Source organism: Salmo salar, chromosome ssa26, assembly GCF_905237065.1.
Source record: "Salmo salar chromosome ssa26, Ssal_v3.1, whole genome shotgun sequence".
NCBI classification, from domain to species: domain Eukaryota; kingdom Metazoa; phylum Chordata; class Actinopteri; order Salmoniformes; family Salmonidae; genus Salmo; species Salmo salar.
In genome coordinates, this window is record NC_059467.1 from 9,344,886 (window position 1) to 9,365,413 (window position 20,528).

Here is a 20,528-nt window from a genome sequence, read left to right on the forward strand (position 1 = left end):
ATGACAATTACAACAATATTGAATGAACACTTATTTTAACTTAATATAATACATCAATAAAATCAATTTAGCCTCAAATAAATTATGAAACATGTTCAATTTGGTTTAAATAATGCAAAAACAAAGTGTTGGAGAAGAAAGTAAAAGTGCAATATGTGCCATGTAAGAAAGCTAACGTTTAAGTTCCTTGCTCAGAACATGAGAACATATGAAAGCTGGTGGTTCCTTTTAACATGAGTCTTCAATATTCCCAGGTAAGAAGTTTTAGGTTGTAGTTATTATAGGAATTATAGGACTATTTCTCTCTATACGATTTGTATTTCATATACCTTTGACTATTGGATGTTCTTATAGGCACTTTAGTATTGCCAGTGTAACAGTATAGCTTCCGTCCCTCTCCTCGCTCCTACCTGGGCTCGAACCAGGAACACATCGACAACAGCCACCCTCGAAGCAGCATTACCCATGCGGAGCAAGGGGAACAACTACTCCAAGTCTCAGAGCGAGTGACGTTTGAAACGCTATTAGCGCACACCCGCTAACTAGCTAGCCATTTCACATTGGTTACACCAGCCTAATCTTGGGAGTTGATAGGCTTGAAGTCATAAACAGCGCAATGCTTGGAGCATTGCGAAGAGCTGCTGGCAAAATGCATGAAAGTGCTGTTTGAATGAATGCTTACGAGCCTGCTGGTGCCTACCATCGCTCAGTCAGACTGCTCTATCAAATCATAGACTTAATTATAATATAATAAACACACAGAAGTACGAGCCTTAGGTCATTAATATGGTCGAATCCGGAAACTATCATCTCGAAAACAAAACGTTTTTCCTTTCAGTGAAATACGGAACCGTTCCATATTTTATCTAACGGGTGGCATCCCTAAATCTAAATATTCCTGTTACATTCCACAACCTTCAATGTTATGTCATAATTACATAAAATTCTGGCAAATTAGTTCGCAATGAGCCAGGCGTCCCAAACTGTTGCATATACCCTGACTCTGCGTGCAATGAACGCAAGAGAAGTGACACAATTTCACCTGGTTAATATTGCCTGCTAACCTGGATTTCTTTTAGCTAAATATGCAGGTTTAAAAATATATACTTCTGTGCATTGATTTTAAGAAAGGCATTGATATTTATGGTTAGGTACAGTCGTGCAACGATTGTGCTTTTTTCGCAAATGCGCTTTTGTTAAATCATCCCTTGTTTGGCGAAGTCGGCTGTCTTTGTTAGGAAGAAATAGTCTTCACAGTTCGCAATGAGCCAGGCGGCCCAAACTGCTTCATATACCCTGACTATGTTACAAGGGAAGTGACACATTTTCCCTAGTTAAAAGAAATTAATGTTAGCAGGCAATGTTAACTAAATATGAAGGTTTAAAAATATATACTTGTGTATTGATTTTAAGAAAGGCATTGATGTTTAAATAAAGGTGTACATTTCTTTTTTTGGGGGGGGGGGGCCAAATCGGCATCCAAAAATACCGATTTCCGATTGTTATGAAAACTTGAAATCGGCCCTAATTAATCGGCCATTCCGATTAATCGGTCGACCTCTAGTATGCATGTACTGTACTGTAGCAGTGAATTTCAATAGACAGAGACACATGCTCAACCCAAACTAACAGCTATGAAACTATATAGGCACTACCAGTTTGGGATTGGATCACAATCAATAATTAAATAAACAAAGGATTTATCCTGATTTATTCCAGAATATCTACTTTCAGCAACAGTGGGGAAATTGCCATATAGCAGTCCTAGGCTTAATAGTCTTACCGTTGAGGAAGAGCTCCTCTTGTAGGGCTTGTCTGGCAGCAGGAGAGAAGCAACGTTTCCTCAGCCATTCTGTGTCAAACTCGCTGGTGTGCTGGTCCGGCCACACTATGGACACCTGAGGACAACCACAGAGGTTGGTTAAGGGTTTGCATAAGAACCCAAAACCTTCCTTAAAGGCAGCTCACACTAGTGTAGCACATGGGGATGTGTGAAACTTGCTCCTCAGCCTGAAGTGTCCCCATTTGCGCCAGCGAATAGCTAGCATTTTGTGTGGCGCCGACTGGTAAGACCCTTCAAGAAGGCGGTCACGTGTGCTAGCAAGGCAGAGGTCCTGAGTTCGCACCAGGTATGGGCCGAGGAAGTGGTACTCGCTAAGCAAGCAATGTGATGTCCTTTACAGTGGTGCCTAGTGACTCTGATCTACAGTTGTGCTCAGCTCAACACTGGGGTCAGTGTTGAGTTAGTTTGAGGAGTGAATGTAGCACATGTGGATGTGTGAAACTTACTCTTCAGCCTAAAGTGTCCCCACTTGTGCCAGTGAATAGCTAGCTTCTCGTGTTGCGCCAACTGGTAAGCAGCGTGAAATCCTTTACACTAGCAACAGTATTGCCATCTACACTGAACAAAAATATAAACGCAACAGGTAAAGTTTTGGTCCCACTTTTCATGAACTGAAATAAAAAGTGCTCCAAAATGTTCCATGCTGATTAAACAGCATCATCATTACACAGGTGTACCTTGTGCTGGGGACCATAAAAGGCCACTGTAAAATGTGCAGTTTTGTCACACAACACAATGTCACAGATGTATCAAGTTGAGGGAACGTGCAATTGGCATGCTGACTGCAGGAATGTCCACCAGAGCTGTTGCCAGAGAATTGAATGTTAATTTCTCTATCATAAGCCACCTCCAACGTCATTTTAGAGAATTTGACAGTATGTCTAACCGGCCTCTCAAACACAGACAAGGTGTATGGCGCCATGTGGGCGAGCGGTTTGCTGATGTCAACGTTGTGAACCAAGTGCCCCATGGTGGCCTTGTTGCACCCCTTCTGAAAAAACCTACACTCGATCCCTCCGATGTCAACAACTACAGACCAGTATCCCTTCTTTCTTTTCTCTCCAAAACTCTTGAACGTGCCGTCCTTGGCCAGCTCTCCTGCTATCTCTCTCAGAATGACCTTCTTGATCCTAATCAGTCAGGTTTCAAGACTGGGCATTCAACTGAGACTGCTCTTTTCTGTGTCACGGAGGCTCTCCGCACTGCTAAAGCTAACTCTCTCTCCTCTGCTCTCATCCTTCTAGACCTATCTGCTGCCTTTGATACTGTGAACCATCAGATCCTCCTCTCCACCCTCTCCGAGTTGGGCATCTCCGGCGCGGCCCACGCTTGGATTGCGTCCTACCTGACAGGTCGCTCCTACCAGGTGGCGTGGCGAGAATCTGTCTCCGCACCATGCGCTCTCACCACTGGTGTCCCCCAGGGCTCTGTTCTAGGCCCTCTCCTATTCTCGCTATACACCAAGTCACTTGGCTCTGTCATATCCTCACATGGTCTCTCCTATCATTGCTATGCAGACGACACACAATGAATCTTCTCCTTTCCCCCTTCTGATAACCAGGCGGCGAATCGCATCTCTGCATGTCTGTCAGACATATCAATGTGGATGACGGATCACCACCTCAAGCTGAACCTCGGCAAGACGGAGCTGCTCTTCCTCCCGGGGAAGGACTGCCCGTTCCATGATCTCGCCATCACGGTTGACAACTCCCTTGTGTCCTCCTCCCAGAGTGCTAAGAACCTTGGCGTGATCCTGGACAACACCCTGTCGTTCTCCACTAACATCAAGGCGGTGACCCGATCCTGTAGGTTCATGCTCTACAACATTCGCAGAGTACGACCCTGCCTCACACAGGAAGCGGCGCAGGTCCTAATCCAGGCACTTGTCATCTCCCGTCTGGATTACTGCAACTCGCTGTTGGCTGGGCTCCCTGCCTGTGCCATTAAACCCCTACAACTCATCCAGAACGGTGTTCAACCTTCCCAAGTTCCCAAGTTCTCTCACGTCACCCCGCTCCTCCGCTCTCTCCACTGGCTTCCAGTTGAAGCTCGCATCCGCTACAAGACCATGGTGATTGCCTACGGAGCTGTGAAGGGAACGGCACCTCCATACCTTCAGGCTCTGATCAGGCCCTACACCCAAACAAGGGCACTGCGTTCATCCACCACTGGCCTGCTGGCCCCCCTACCTCTGAGGAAGCACAGTTCCCGCTCAGCCCAGTCAAAACTGTTCGCTGCTCTGGCACCCCAATGGTGGAACAAGCTCCCTCACGACGCCAGGACAGCGGAGTCAATCACCACCTTCCGGAGACACCTGAAACCCCACCTCTTTAAGGAATAGAGAAAAGTAATCCTTCTAACCCCCCCCCCTTAAAAGATTTAGATGCACTATTGTAAAGTGGTTGTTCCACTGGATATCATAAGGTGAATGCACCAATTTGTAAGTCGCTCTGGATAAGAGCGTCTGCTAAATGACTTAAATGTAAATGTAAATGTTTCAGCATGATAATGCACCGCCCCATGTCGCAAGGATCTGTACACAATTCCTGGAAGCTGAAAATGTCCCAGGTTTTCCATGGCCTGCATACTCAACAGACATGTCACCCATTGAGCATGTTTGGGATGCTCTGAATCAACGTGTTATGACAGCGGATTTCAGCACAGACATTGAAGAGAAGTGGGACCACATTCCACAGGCCACAATCAACAGCCTAAATCAACTCTATGTTAAGGAGATGTGTAGCGCTGCATGAGGCAAATGGTGGTCAAACCAGATACTGACTGGTTTTCTGATCCACTCCCCTACTTTAGTTTTTTGGGTATCTGTAACCAACACATACATATCTGTATTCCCAGTCATGTAAAATCCATAGATTAGGGCCTAATACATGCATTTCAATTGACTGATTTCCTTATATGAAATCTTAGAAATTGTTGCATGTTGTGTTTATATTTTTGTTCTGTACAAAATTAACTTAAGTGGAGTAAGATGAGTGCCATTAGATTGACACTGATATAAGGTAAGTTTTACATTTTCCTCCTTATGGTTACATTTAGAATTGGGGAAAGATGAGTTGATCCAAGATCTGTTACCTTGTTGTTGTCAGTGACTTGGACCCGGTCGACCCCAGTGTGGATGTCCAGTTGGGAAAGCAGCAGGCTGCGGGCCTGGGCTGACTGCAGGGTACACAGCGGGCATTGACAGTTGTCCCTCAGCCATGTGTACGGGTACAGGCTTTGCCCGCTGTCCTCCCACTCCACCTCCAGTTGCCTTTCCTGCTCCAGGGCACGGACCTGCCTCACCCCAGGGCTATCCCCCAGAGCAGTGGAGGGGAGCGGGGCGGGTGCCTGGGTCCCATACCCACGGAGCTGCCTCCAGGTCAGGTGAAGAGAAGGAGATGGAGAGATGGCAGCTGTGGCAACTGCCCATCTAGGCCTACCCTCAGCCCTCAAGGCATGGCAGGCCAAGACGGAGATTCGCTTGCGCATGCTCGGCAGGGTGCATCGTGCTATAGTGGTCGTCCACATCCTCGAACCGGGACCTCCAGATGAGCTGCTTCTCCAGAACAGAAGGGGTGTCGGAAGAAGCAGGGGAATAAGAAGGAGTTTATGGAAGGGTTTAAAGTTTCAATGGGTGATTATTGCTGCATTGGTTTATTATACCTTACGTCACCTTCTTATAAATGGCCTAATAAAACATGAGAAGAAATACAGCAAAGCAAGTGCCAGTGTGCTTATCTGATGTTCCGAAGACTAAAAACTTTTTATGCCACGACACGCACCAGGACAGTACACTCTGGGTTCCAAGTCAACATAAATATTCCAAAGGTTAATAAGGTTACAGGTCAGGACACATGTAGACCTGTATTACCAGTTTTTTTACTTTTATTTTGAATTTATTTAGAATTATTGCTTTAATGTTTTGTATTATCTAAGCATATTTCACCATAAATGGAACTGAGATGTTTTAAAAATGCACTTATATTTAAATAGTTTTGATTTAAAATAAGCTAGTTATATAGGCAAAATGTGTTATAATACTAAATGCACCTTGCTACCACACTGATGAGAATAGGACCTTGCAACTTTTTGTATCCAAAATTGCTTTCACTTGTTATTACAAGCGCGAAAACATTGGGTCGTCACTAGTTACCACAGCCACAAAGTCAAAAACCCCACCTATTTCTACAATTTATCTTCTTAAATGTTATTTTACACATAATCCTAACCTTAAACACACTGCTAACCCTAATCTTAAATTAAGATAAAAGCAACAACAAAAACTATTTTTGTACGATAGCACAGCCAGGTCAAAATTGACTATCTAGTGGAAACAACAATATCTCGCGATACAATAGAACAGTATTATCCAAATATTTTATTTGTGTATGTTTTCTCTTTGGGATCTAGGTGAAAGGTCAAAACAATGAGCACGCGTCCCGAAAGCAGCTCGCGCTACAGATTTACAAAAGTTGCTAATATAGATAGCCAAATGTTATTTTGAAGCCTTACAAACTATATATTTTTAACTATTTGTACTTATGCGAGTCTGAACTGCTAGGCTAGCTTTACTGTAGCTATCTTCTCAGACTAGATCTCTTTCTACTACTAGTATTACCATTTAATTTAGCCTCCAATGACAAAATAGTTGCCATTAGACGCTCGCTTGCTGACATTAATTGAAGGATTTACGAAAAGCCAGTGTTTGTAGCGAGCTAGCTAGCATTAGCTATCGTTAGCAAATATCCCATTCATTTATTTGGAGACAGCGAGGTAACAAATACTTTACCTAGCTTTCACTACGCAACAAGACATTCCAGTGACAACACATGCTATATTTACCCGCAACATTAATATATGTAGTATCTAAAAAATTATGAAAAATGGATTTACCTGTTATTTTGGTAGGCTTAACTTCTGAATGTGTTTTGTCAAGGAAGCGTCTATCTACAACGCATTGCGGACTGTCAAACTAGGGGAAAGGTTAGGTTAGCACGTGGGTGAATGACATAACCACTGTCGTAGTGGGGGCATCAGAGATGGTGAGTCAGTGGACTTTGCTGAGATGACATCAAGGCCAATGCACATTTATTGATAGCCACAGACCAGTTTTATAGTGTCCCAATATCAAGGTTGGGAACTTAGGAAGTCGATCACAATTAGAATAGCTTAATTAATCATTAAAGAAAATGTATATTCTCCCACTCGGTTTCCATATTACATAATATGGCAGCGCAATCTCTTCTCTCTCAGCTCCTCAGTTGTGTCAGTGAGACAGTTTAGACTTGTCCAGTGTAGTTTGTCAGTAACAGGTTGAATTAAACTAGCCTGTGAGCTGGAACTGGGTACAAAAACTGCTTAAAATTATATTCACATCACTCAGAACCCTGTTAGTGGAGAGTGACAGTGTTCAAATTATATCCTAATAAAGTCAAATCAAATTTGTCAAATGCGCCGAGTACAACAGGTGTAGACATTACCGTGAAATTCTTACTTACAAGTCCTTAACCAACAATGCAGTTAAGAATATATAGTTAAGAACATTTACAAAATGAACTAAAGTAAAAAATAACAATAACTAGGCTATATACGGGGGTACTGGTACCGAGTCAATGTGCGGGGGTACAGGTTAGTGGGTCAAAAGCTTTATAGCACCTACTCATTCAAGGGTTTTTCTTCATGTTTTACTATTTTGTACATTGTAGAATAATAGAGAATACATCCAAACTATGAAATAACACATTTGTAATCATGTAGTAACCAAAAAGGTGTTCAGCAAATCCAAATATATTTTATATTTGAGATTCTTCAAATAGCCACCCTTTGCCTTGATAACAGCTTTGCACACTCTTGGCATTCTCTCAACCAGATTCATGAGGTAGTCACCTGGTATGCATTTCAATTAACAGGTGTGCCTTTTAAAAGTTAATTTGTGGTATTTCTTTCCTTAATGTGTTTGAGCCAATCAATTGTGTTGTGACAAGGTAGGGGGTATACTGAAGATAGCCCTATATGGTAAAAGACCAAGTCCATATTATGGCAAAAACAGCTCAAATAAGCAAAGAGAAACGACAGTCCATTATTACTTTAAGACATGAAGGTCAGTCAATACGGAACATTTCAAGAACTTTGAAAGTTACTTCAAGTGCAGTCGCAAAAACCATCAAGCGCTATGATGAAACTGGCTCTCATGAGGAACGCCACAGGAATGGAAGACCCAGAGTTACCTCTGCTGCAGAGGATAAGTTCATTTGAGTTACTAGCCTCAGAAATTCCTGCCCAAATAAATGCTTCACAGAGTTCAAGTAACAGACACATCTCAACATCAACTTTCAGAGGAGACAATGTGATTCTGTGAGGACAGACGCTGGGAGACGAGAAGCAAGTACAGGAACATCAACTGTTTAGAGGAGACTGTGTGAATCAGACCTTCATGGTCGAATTGCTGCAAAGAAACCACTACTAAAGGCAACCAATAAGAAGAAGAGACTTGCTTGGATCCAGAAACATGAGCAATGGACATTAGACCGGTGGAAATTTGTCCTTTGGTCTGGAGTCCAAATCGGAGATTTTAAGTTCCAACCACCGTGACTTGTGAGACGCGTGTGGGTGAACAGATGATCTCCACATGTGTATTTCCCACCGTAAAGCATGGAGGAGGAGGTGATATGGTGTGGGGTGCTTTGCTGGTGACACTGTCTGTGATTTATTTAGAATTCAAGGCACACCTAACCAGCATGTCTACCACAGCATTCTGCAGTGATACGCCATCCCAACTGGTTTGGGCTTAGTGGGACTATCATTTGTTTTTTAACAAGACAATGACCCAACACACCTCCAGGCTGTGTAAGGGATATTTTACCAAGAAGGAGAGTGATGGAGTGCTGCATCAGATGACCTGGCCTCCACAATCCCCCGACCTCAACCAAATTGAGATGGTTAAGGATGAGTCGGACCGCAGAATGAAGGAAAAGCAGCCAACAAGTGCTCAGCACACGTGGGAACTCCTTCAAGACTGTTGGAAAAGCATTCCAGGTGAAGCTGGTTGAGAGAATGCCAAGAGTGTGCAAAGGCTGTCATCAAGACAAAGGGTGGCTATTTGAATAATCTCAAATATTAAATATATTTTGATTTGTTTACACTTTTGGTTACTACATGATTACATATGTGTTATTTCATAGTTTTGATGTCTTCACTATTATTCTATAATGTGGACAATAGTACAAATAAAGAAAAACCCTTGAATGAGTAGGTGTTCTAAAACTTTTGACCGACTAACCTGTACCCCAGAACTGTACCCCAACTATAATAAGCAGCGAGTAGCAGCAGTGTAAAAACAAAGGGGGGGGGGGGTCAATGTAGATAGTCCGTGTGGCCATTTGAGTAATTGTTCAGCAGTCTTATGGCTTGGGGGTAGAAGCTGTTAAGGAGCCTTGGTGCTGCGGTACCACTTGCCCAACAGTCTATGACCTGGGTGACTGGAGTCTTGACAATTTTTTGGGCCTTCCTCTGACACCGCCTAGTATATACAGTGCCTTCAGAAACTATTCAGACCCCTTTACTTTTCCCACATTTTGTTACATTAAAGCCTTATTTATTATAAAATGTATTAAATCGTTTTTTCCCCTTATCAATCTATGCACAATATCACATAATGACAAAGCAAAAACATTTTTAGTTTTGCTACTTTATAAAAAAATAAATAATAATAATGAAATCTATTTACATAAGTATTCAGACCCTTTACTCAGTACTTTGTTGAAGCACCTTTGGCAGCAATTAGCGTTGCACATTTTGGCGAATATTCAGAGGTGGGCACTTTCTGTGGAAATTAACGCAAATATATGCAAATTCATATTAATACCATTTAAATGTAGATGTTTTTTGCATTGGATATATTTACCATATCATATGGAGACAGAAACAAACCTTTTACCTTATCATAAGTAGACATAATTGCAAATGATTAAATCCTTCCAATAGAAATAAAAACTTTAAATAAATGAGTTAACTCTTCACATTGGATGATTTCACTGAACAACAAAAGAAAGGGAATATTGAATGAACTCCAATGATCCATCGCATCTCCCAAAAACGTTTTCAACATACATCTGTAAAATGATAGTCTAGAAACTAAAGCTTTGGAAGCCTGAGAGGAAGACAACCATGTCATCTCCCTGGACCTCCTCAATGTCAACCTCTTGAACATGAGACTCTGAGGCCTCATCTTCAATGTCACTTTGCAACCTTGTTGAGGATGGCTCGTTGTCAGGTTCAAAAAGCCTCAAATTTTCCCGGATGGCCACCAATATTTCAACACTTGTATTGGTCAGCCTGTTGCGTGCTTTGGTGTGTGTGTTCCCAAACAAGGACCAATTGTGCTCTGAGGCGGCTGATGTTGTTGGGATTTAGAGAATGATGGAGGCAACAAGGGAAAGAACCTCAGATCCACAAAGTTCCTTCCACAAGGTGGCTGATGAGATATGTTGGCACGACTGCCATATTGCATCTCCATCCCAAAGCCCTTGCTTGGAAGTGTACTTTGCCAGACTGCCAAGAACCTTGCCCTCATCCAGGCCAAGGTGGCGAGACACGGTAGTGATGATAACATAGGACTTGTTGATCTCTGCAACTGACAGGATGCTCTTGACAGCATACTTGGGGTCCAACATGTACGCTGCGGCATGTATGGGCTTCAGACAGAAGGCTTCACGCTTTTTATGCATTTCAGACCTGCAGTTTCCTCTGCTTGGAGCAACAGTGAAGTGGGCAGGGCAGTACAGATTTATTTTCTTACATCTGCAAGCAGAGTCTGAACATCAGACTGGATGGCATTGTCTTCCTCAATCCGTGCAATGGCTACTGCTATAGGTTTCAGGAGTTTCAGGCTGCTTACCACTCTCTCCCGAAATACATCATCCAGGAGGATCCTCTTGATGGGGCTGTCCATATCGTCAGACTGTGATATGGCAATTTCGTGCAGAGACTCCTTCCTCTCCAGAAGACTGTCAAACATGATGACAACACTACCCCAATGGGTGTTTCTGGGCAGCTTCAATGTGGTGCTCGTATTCTTCTCACTTTGCTTGGTGACGTAGATTGCTGCTATAACTTGATGACCCTTCACATACCTAACCATTTCCTAGACTCTCTTGTAGAGTGTATCCATTGTTTTCAGTGCCATGATGTCCTTGAAGAGCAGATTCATTGCATGATCAGCACAGCCAATGGGTGTGATGTGAGGGTAGGACTCCTCCACTTTAGACCAAGCAGCCTTCATGTTTGCAGCATTGTCTGTCACCAGTGCAAATACCTTCTGTGTTCCAAGGTCATTGATGACTGCCTTCAGCTCATCTGCAATGTAGAGACCGGTGTGTCTGTTGTCCCTTGTGTCTGTGCTCTTGTAGAATACTGGTTGAAGAGTGGAGAAGTAGTTAATTATTCCTTGCCCACGAACATTCCACCACCCATCAGAGATGATTGCAATACAGTCTGCAATCTCTATGATTTGCTTGACCTTCACTTGAACTCTGTTGAACTCTGCATCCAGCAAATGAGTAGATACAGCATGTCTGGTTGGAGGCGTGTATGCTGGGCGAAGAACATTCAGAAATCTCTTCCAATACACATTGCCTGTGAGAATCAGAGGTGAACCAGTTGCATACACAGATCGAGCAAGAAATTCATCAGCATTTCTCTGACTACGTTCCTCCATTGAGGCAAAAAAACTTCTGATTCCAGGAGGACCATGAGCTGTTGCTTTCGATAAGGTGTCCGGTTCATTATTTTCACCTCAAATAGAAGTAGAGGGACTTTTGCCAGAGGTTGCTTGTTGTGAGCACTGAGGGAACTTTATGCACTTGGCCAGATGATTCTTTATTGCATTCTTCACATATGATTTGGCACTGTATTTGCAAATGTACACAGCATTTCCTTCTACATTAGCTGCAGTAAAATGTCTCCCCACATCAGATAGTGCCCGTGGCAATTTCCTGTACAGATTTGAAAAACAAATAGTAAAAAAACTCAAATACAACTCCATATACAGATAAATAGTTAAGCAGTTAGATTAAACAACTCCTTTCTAAGAGAAATGTTTTAAAATGAAACATTTATAGAAACAGGTCAATTAACACTCAGTTAGCAGGCTCAAGCTAGCTAAAACCCACATGGTAGCAAAAACTAACCAGCAGAAATTGTTAACAAGTTAGAAATTATTTAAACACATTTTGCTGTTGGCTACTATTTACTAGTTAACAAAAAATAATATATGTCATCTAAAATATATTCACCCCACCCAGTATTGTAATCAAAACTTACCAGAAAGCATGTAGTCCTTGGCTCAGACAGTGTAGCAGTGTGGGCTCAATAGCATCTCATTAGTGTGCAAGATCTTGAGATCCACCTGCACAGAATGGAAGAGTGCACTGCACATGTGATGGAAGAATACACTGTGCATGCAGAGGGTTGCAATTCCATTGAATGGGGGATATTTTAACCAAAATATGCCACAAGACCTAGAATTGCCTTATGTGTATCCCACAAAAAAAGTTAACTGTTATAAGCTAACCTTTTTGATGAATTTAAGCAAAAATTCCCCAAATTCCAGGGCTTAACTTCCCATGGAAAATTTCCTGAAATTTACCGGAAAGTTTACCGACCCTTTGCAACCCTAGCCGCGATTACAGCGTTGAGTCTTCTTGTGTATGACACTACAACCTTGGTACACCTGTATTTGGGGAGTTTTTCCGTTATTTTCTGCAGATTCTCTCAAGCTCTGTCAGGTTGGATGGGGAGCGTTGCTGCACAGCTATTTTCAGGTCTCTCCAGAGATGTTCGATCGGGTTCAAGTCCAGGCTCTGGCTGGGCCACTCAAGGACATTCAGAGACTTGTCTCGAAGCTACTCCTGCGTAGTCTTGGCTGTTTGCTTAGGGTCGTTGTCCTGTTGGAAGGGGAACCTTTGCCCCAGTCTGAGGTCCTAAGCGCTCTGGAGCAGGTTTTCATCAAGGATCTCTCTGTACTTTGGTCCGTTCATCTTTCCCTCGATCCTGACTAGTCTCCCAGTCCCTGTCTCTGAAAAACATCCCCACAGCATGATGCTGCCACCACCATGCTTCACCGTAGGGATGGTGCCAGGATTCCTCCAGACGTGATGCTTGGTATTCATGCCAAAGAGTTCAATCTTGGTTCATCAGACCAGAAACTCTTGTTTCTCATGGTCTGAGAGTCTTTAGGTGCCTTTTGGCAAACTCCAAGCGGGCTGTCATGTGCCTTTTACAGAGGAGTGGCTTCCGTCTGGCAACTCTACCATAAAGGCCTGATTGGTGGAGTGCTTATGAGATGGTTTTCCTTCTGGAAGATTCTCCCATCGCCACAGAGGAACTCTGGAGCTCTGTCAGAGAGACCATCAGGTTCTTAGTCACCTCCCGTACCAAGGCCCTTCTCCCCCGATTGTTCAGTTTGCACGACCGGCTTTAGGAATAGTCTTGGTGGTTCCAAACTTCTTCTATTTAAGAATGATGGAGGCTACTGTTTTCTTGGGGACCTTCAATGCTGCAGATATTTTTTAGTACCCTTCCCTAGATCTGTGCCTCGACACAATCCTGTCTTGGAGCTCTACGGACAATTCCTTTGACCTCGTGGCTTGGTTTTTGCTCTGACACGCACTGTGAACTGTGGTACCTTATATAGACAGGTGTTTGCCTTTCCAAATCATGTCCAATCAATTGAATTTAACACAGGTAGACTCCAATCAAGTTGTAGAAACATCAAGGATGATCAATGGAAAGAGGATGCACCTGAGATCAATTTCGAGTCTCATAGCAAAGAGTCCAAATACTTACGTAAATAAGGTATTTCTGTTTTTATTTTTATAAATTTGCAAAAAAATATTAAAAACCTGTTTTTGCTTTGTCATTATGGGATATTGTGTGTAGATTGCTGAGGATTTGTATTTTATCCATTTTAGAATAAGGCTGTAATGTAGCAAAATGTGGACAAAGTCAAGGGGTCTGACTACTTTCTGAAGGCACTGTAGGTCCTGGATGGCAGGAAGCTTGGCCCCAGTGATGTACTGGGCCGTACGCAGTACCCTCTGTAGTTTCTTACAGTCGGATGCCGAGCAGTTGCCATACCAGGTGGGGATGCAACCGGTCAGGATGCTCTCGATGGTGCAGCTGTAGAACATTTTGAGGATCTGCGGACCCATGCTAAATCTTTTCAGTCTCCTGAGGCGTTGTCGTGCCCCCTTCACGACTGTCTTGGTGTGTTTGGACCATGATAGTTTGTTGGTGATGTGGACACCAAGGACCCACTCCACTACATCCCTGTCGATGTGAATGGGAGCGTGTTAGGCCCTCCTTTTCCTGTAGTCCACAATCAGCTCCTTTGTCTTGCTCACGTTGAGGGAGAGGTTGTTGTCCTGGCACCACACTGCCATGTCTCTGACCTCCTCCCTAAAGGCTGTTTCATCGTTGTCTGTGATCAGGCCTACCACTGTTGTGTCGTCAGCAAACTTAATGATGGTGTTGGAGTCGTGCTTGGCCACACAGTCGTGGGTGAACAGGGAGTACAGGAGGGGACTAAGCACTCACCCCTGAGGGGCCCCCGTGTTGAGGATCAGCGTGGCAGATGTGTTGTTGCCTACCCTTACCACCTATGGGCGGCCAGTCAGGAAGTCCAGGATCCAGTTGCAGAGGGCGGTGTTTAGTCCCAGGGTCCTTAGCTTAGTGATGAGCTTTGTGGGCATTATAGTGTTGAATACAAACAATGTGATGAAGGTACAAACAATTTAATGGAGCCTGCATAAATAGTAGCCTACATGAACTCCAGAATATTTGTGTTGTGCAGTTCCATTGGTTATGGTAAGTTAGCCCAGGATGTTCAACAATGAACTTTAGCAGATACTTTAAATCATATGACAAACAAGTTGTCTGTGCTCTGTTAAAACATGTATCCTTCCTATAACAGGATACTGGCCTGCATCTGAAGTCCATGCATTGGAATCTTCCAAGGTGTAGAAACAGCATTAGGCAAGATTTTTATTATGTTTCCATGATCATAAATACAGAGAGATCATATATACCAGCATAATAAACAATAAAGTACATTCTGTTTCTAATAAAGGAACTAGAGCAATGCCAAGAGTAAATCTTTTAACATTGTGTTCTCACTGGCCTAATTGCTCATATCGCTTTTGCACGCACAGCCCGTGACTTCTGTAAGGCTACCACCAGGGTTGGGATAAATTCCATTTTAACTCAGTCATTTCAGGAAATGAAAAAAGAAATGTATTGAGTTGGAAATCAAATGCATTATTTCACATCAAGCCACGAATCAGGGTTTTTCAAATCTTGTCAATCAAGATGTGACATTTAGATGTCTACATGTAGCCTACTTTATGTAACACATCTACTTTTTATTGTGTCACCATAAGTCTAGAGCAGTGGTTCCCCAAAAAATTATACACAAATAAAATGTTTTTTAAGGAACTCAGTCCGACTTTAAACTTACTCTTGAAAGTTGTAATAGTAGAATGCACAAGGTGCAATTTTGAAATTGGGTAGTGCACCATCAGTTCCTCTTGTCAGGTCAGTCATTGCATACCTTAGAGCTATTTATAACTTGTCAGAAATATCCAGATCAACCAGCCCATGCCAATTAACGTTTTTTATTTAGGTTTTTTAGCACCGATTTTGTTGTAATTTTTGGTCACTCAAATATCACATGTATAGAATTGCAAGAAAATTGGCTTTAATAATTCTAAATTCTTTCCACCAACAAGAGGGACATGAACAATGTCATGAAGAGTGCTTGTGGCCATAGAATTTGATGTGAGGCATGCGCACACGTTGGGGGGGGGGTTCCCCAATGCTAGAAGGGGGGCCAGGTGAAAGAGTTTGGGAGCCTCTGGTCTAGAGTGTGACTGTAGTAGTACTAGTGTCATTATCACCCACTTAGCTAAAAGTTTCTGAGTGACTGTCTGCTACTTACCTGATATTGACTTAGAAAATACTTTAAACAATAGTAACTACATTGTAATAGAATACTAATTATCTTCCGATACTATTTGTTGCCAGGTAGTTTCCATTCGTGTTGAATTGTTTTATGAAAGTCTTAACGTCTGCTAGAGAACATGTTAACTCATCTCCCCTCTAACAACATACTCCTCAATGCAACAGCAGACAAACTATGTTATCCAAGGCACATGCCTGTCTGTGAGACCAAGACTGCTTTAGTCCACTGAGCAAAAGCTTAGGCATTTGATCTGGGAGCAAACACAAGTCTTCAGGTCACAATTAGGAGGTATCATTTCCAGCAATTCTAGGCTATTCCTCCTCTCCTTGCAAATGCACACAGACTACTTCCCCATGGGAAAACACAGTGGTGTGTGTGTGTGTGTGCTGTGCATACATTTGTGTATGTGCAGTTCACTCACAGAAGTACTCAAAGCCTTGTAATAATCCTTTAGGGGTTTTTCAAATTGAAATTGTGGGGGAACCCCTATAAGTTCTTCGAAGAACCCTTTTAATTGATACTCGAATAACCTTTTGAAGAACCTTTTGGGGTTAATTTTTTATCTACCGCCAACCAGTATATATTATGATTTAAATGGCAAAGCAGAATAAAAATATCCAAATATGAGTTAAACTCCCAGCAGAGCCCCAAGTCCAATGGGTATATCCTCTGATGTGTTGATGTTAATGTGTTGATGTTCTCCGTATCCATAGCCAGAATGATTTTGCAGTGCGTGGTAATCAAACAGGTTTCCTGTTATATTCATCAGAAGTGTACGGGGGTGAAGTCTGTGAATCCAAAAAATAGCACATGACAGTATTCATACCTTGGATTTTGTTCAGATACCTGCAGACACAGACACAAAAGTGAGCAGTTCAGTTATCTGCACCCAATACAGCTAGCCTTCAACATATTCTCATAGCATTCAGTACATATTCTTACCTCTTTGTTGATTGATGTCGATTTTCTGTTTTAGAAAGATTTGCACAAATATGAAAAAATAGATGCTATCATCCATCATTAAACAATATCAATTTAAATCATACAAGAGATAAACCTGTAAAGAGGCTAACTACCATTTGACCTAGAAAACTGTGCAAATCATTGGTTTCACCAGCTGTAGTTCAATCTTGTCTATAATAACGAGGTGTCCCAAGTAGAACTTCAAACACAGTAGAACTTCAGTAGAACTTCAAACACAAAATCTTTAATTAAAAACGGAACCCACAAAACCTTTTAGGAATGTTGCCACAGACGTCAGTGTTTGAAGTCCATGAGTGCTGCCTGCAGTCTTAAGTATTTATCATACTTGTTGCCATATATATAATTTAAAAAATAAAAACAATATATATTGCAGATATTGAAACATATTAGCCAAAAATAACGAATACAATTAAGCTCTTCTGTCACATAGATATTGACACACAGCAGCATTTATTCCAGTAACATGCTCTGAACATTTCCCCAAATTATATTGCATTCACAAAATGGCTATAGGGATATACAAATAATAAGTCACAACCTTATATGTTTAACAAAGTCAAGAATTGTTCAAAGTATTATTTAAAGATCTTGTTAATTGGACTTACTGTAAAAAGAAAAATGCAAATTGTAATGCATTGTAAACATTTCAATAATTTCCAGCCAAATTCACTCAACTGAAGGCAAGATTTATCTGAGAAATATGCTGCCAAGTAGATTCTGTTGGCCTATGTCACATACTGTATAAATAACACCTGTTGCAACTGTTAGACAACGTCATCGCTATTAATGAAAAGTCATCATTGAAATCTCCGTCAGAGCAAGGCATTGACAATTATCAATTGCAAAGGTATTTTAACGCAACGCCATATTGCAAATGCCCAAATAATGTTGCCACAAGTAAACCTACCTTCCCAAAATGAACCGACAACATTGTCAATTAATTACATTTTACTAGGTCTATTGTATTTTTTGAATAAATAAAACTGGTATCATATCTGTCTTTGCTGCAACTGTTGTTTTATGTCTCCGTTAATATAAATATGCAATGAAATTCGACATGACTTCGCCAATATTATTTTAGGTTTAACCTATTTACCCAAGTTTAACCTTCATGTATTGATTTTTCAGTCGGCCTAATCTGGTCCCGTGACTTCGAATTATGAGAGAGAGAAGCTCGTGTTTATCCTTCAACCCCACAGATATGTCCAGTGTTTCCTTTAGCACGTCCCTTGTGTGGACAACCATGTTCAGAAAGTCGTCGTTTATGCGGTGCTCCTCCTTCAGCTCGTTCTGCTGACTCTGTTTGAATTTCACCTCCAGTTCTAACAGAGCCTTTTCAGAGTTTGTAAAAGCCTCGCCAATCTGAGTCGTCTCCCTTCTCAAATATTTTCCATAGCTGTCCTCTCCGTCCAAATCAAAATAAATACTTTTCCCGATCCCCTCCAGCATTCTGGCCGCGTCTTCGATGTGTCTCTTGATGATCGTGAAATCATCTCGGATGACCAAATCTTGGTCCTCGTCAAGAACGCATTTTCGGTCGTCTCTCATTTTAAAAAGCATTTGACATTTTTCCGGATCATCGTTATTCTCATAGTCGCCGTCTGGCACAAAGTAGTGATGGAACGTGCCGTTAGACATCTCGGGATACAGAGGTCCATTAAAAAACGCACCGCAGAGCGGCAATGAAAACATCCCAATAGCGAGTAAGTGGAGAAAAGCCATCCTATCCACTTCTTGGCAATACGTGAGCAATACAAGAGGCTTTCCTTTAGAGCGCTATTTTTTTTTATTTAATTCCCTCACCAATCACAAACATTTCCAAACTTCCAGTGCAGGTGGTATCCAATAGCTAAAAGACCGAAAGTAGCTAGGTGTCCAGTCAGGCTTTGTGATATTTGTAAGTCTTCTTTCAGGTCGCTCCTAGTGTAGCCTATGCAGCAAGTGTTGCCAACTATTTTTCAAGGAAAGTAGCTGTTGGTTCAGCCACAGACAGTCACGTGAAAGTTTGGAATACTTTCCCTAAGCTTTACGCAGAGAAACCCCAAAGATGTCACGCAGGAGTAATATACCAAACTCATCCAACTGAAATAAATGTGAGAGTGCCCGACGTAGCTTTGTGCCTCAATTTCAAGTTCTACATCTGGATTTCTCAAGCACCGCGCTTGGTTTTGACTGATGATAGCCTACCCCCTCTCAACTCTCAAATTACATCCCTGCTCCGTCACTTAAAAGGAAGCGCAGTTTCAATTGACTGCAGGTCCGGTCCTGGCCGATATGCCGATAAGTAGAATACATTCTCGGCCCACAATAAACTTTAAAGTTTAATGAATGCCTATCCATGTGGTAGCCTACTTTTGTAAAACAGGCAGTAACATTGGCTTTATACTCCTGATACCTGACAGACTCGAGACTAATTATACTGAACAAAAATGAAATGCAACATGCAACAATTTCAAAGATTTTACTGAGTTACAGTTTATAGAAGGAAATCAGTCATTTGAAATAAATTCATTAGGCCCTTTCACATGACTGGGCAGGGGCACCGAATCAGAATCAGTTTGTCCCTACAAAGGGATTTATTACAGGCAGAAATACTCCTCAACACGCCCCCCCCCTCAGATGATCCCACAGGTGAAGAAGCCAGATGTGGAGATCATGGGCTGGCGTGGTTACATGTAGTCTGCGGTTGTTAGGCCGGTTGGATGTACTGCCAAATTCTCAAAAATGGCATTGGTAGTTTATAGTAGAGAAAATAACTTTCAATTCTCTGGCAACAGCTTTGTTGGCCTTTTATTGTCACCAGCACAAGGTGCACCTGTGTAATGACCATGCTGTTTAATTAACTTCTTGATATGCCACACCTGTCAGGTCGATGAATTATCTTGGCAAAGGATAAATGCTCACGGTGGGACACTGACTTATTTAGAATTCAAGGCGCACTTAACCAGCATGGCTACCACAGCATTCTGCATCGATACACCATCCCATCTGGTTTGGGCTTAGTGGGACTATCATTTATTGTTCAACAGGACAATGACCCAACACACCTCCAGGCTGTGTAAGGACTATTTGACCAAGAAGGAGAGTGATGGAGTGCTGCATCAGATGACCTGGCCTCCACAATCCCCTGATCTCAACCAAATTGAGATGGTTTGGGATGAGTCGGACTGCAGAGTGAAGGAAAAGCAGCCAACATGTGCTCAGCATATGTGGGAACTCATTCAAGACTGTTGGAAAAGCATTCCAGGAGGGTATATATTTTGATTTGTTTAACACCTTTTTGGTTACTACATGATTCCATGTGTTATTTCATAGTTTTGATGTATTCACTATTATTCTACAATGTAGAAAATAGTAAAAATAAAGAAAAACCCTTGAATGAGTAGGTGTTCTAAAACTTTTGACCGGTAGTGTATGAGGAACCACAGATAACTCATGTGTACAGGTTTGGATAGATTTGAGCCATGTTCTAGATTTTAATTTAAAATTAAAGGGGGTGGAGTGGCAAGACCATGCAGGAACTTAAAGACAAGGTTTGCATCTGCTTAAAGCTATCCAGACTGAAAAAAATATGTTTGTGAATGATGTCACAATGGTGGTAACTGTTTGGTTTGTTATCAGAAATCTTAAGTGTTTGTTTGTAGATTCAATTGGTTTCAGAAAAGTAGCTCCTGATTGTGACCA

General features: G+C 42.0%; 2 protein-coding genes across 6 annotated transcripts in view; both read right to left on the reverse strand.

The window, feature by feature from the left end:
• LOC106587091 (gamma-butyrobetaine dioxygenase) overlaps positions 1–6,910 on the reverse strand; it is a 29,370-nt gene extending 22,460 nt beyond the window's left edge. For 2 of the 5 annotated variants that reach the window (XM_014175049.2, XM_045708106.1), the window contains exons 1-3: positions 6,737–6,910; positions 4,937–5,399; positions 1,784–1,898 (exon numbers count right to left, since the gene is read on the reverse strand). In XM_014175049.2, coding sequence (XP_014030524.1) covers positions 1,784–1,898; positions 4,937–5,371 — 550 coding nt within the window. In that variant the 5' untranslated portion in view covers positions 5,372–5,399; positions 6,737–6,910. Of the gene's footprint in view, positions 1–1,783; positions 1,899–4,936; positions 5,403–6,736 lie in introns of all 5 variants that reach the window. The other 3 variants (XM_014175047.2, XM_014175050.2, XM_014175051.2) reach the window with 3 other exon arrangements.
• Positions 6,911–17,051: 10,141 nt separating this feature from the next.
• LOC106587092 (fin bud initiation factor) lies at positions 17,052–19,032 on the reverse strand. The gene has a single exon (XM_014175052.2). It carries the CDS (start codon positions 18,564–18,566, stop codon positions 17,937–17,939), a length of 630 nt encoding a protein of 209 aa, XP_014030527.2. The 5' UTR covers positions 18,567–19,032; the 3' UTR covers positions 17,052–17,936.
• Positions 19,033–20,528: the final 1,496 nt, after the last annotated feature.

What these genes read in the sequence shown, in the direction of transcription:
- LOC106587092 (XM_014175052.2), bottom strand. Translation starts at nt 18,566, where the DNA reads ATGGCTTTTCTCCACTTACTCGCTATTGGGATGTTTTCATTGCCGCTC.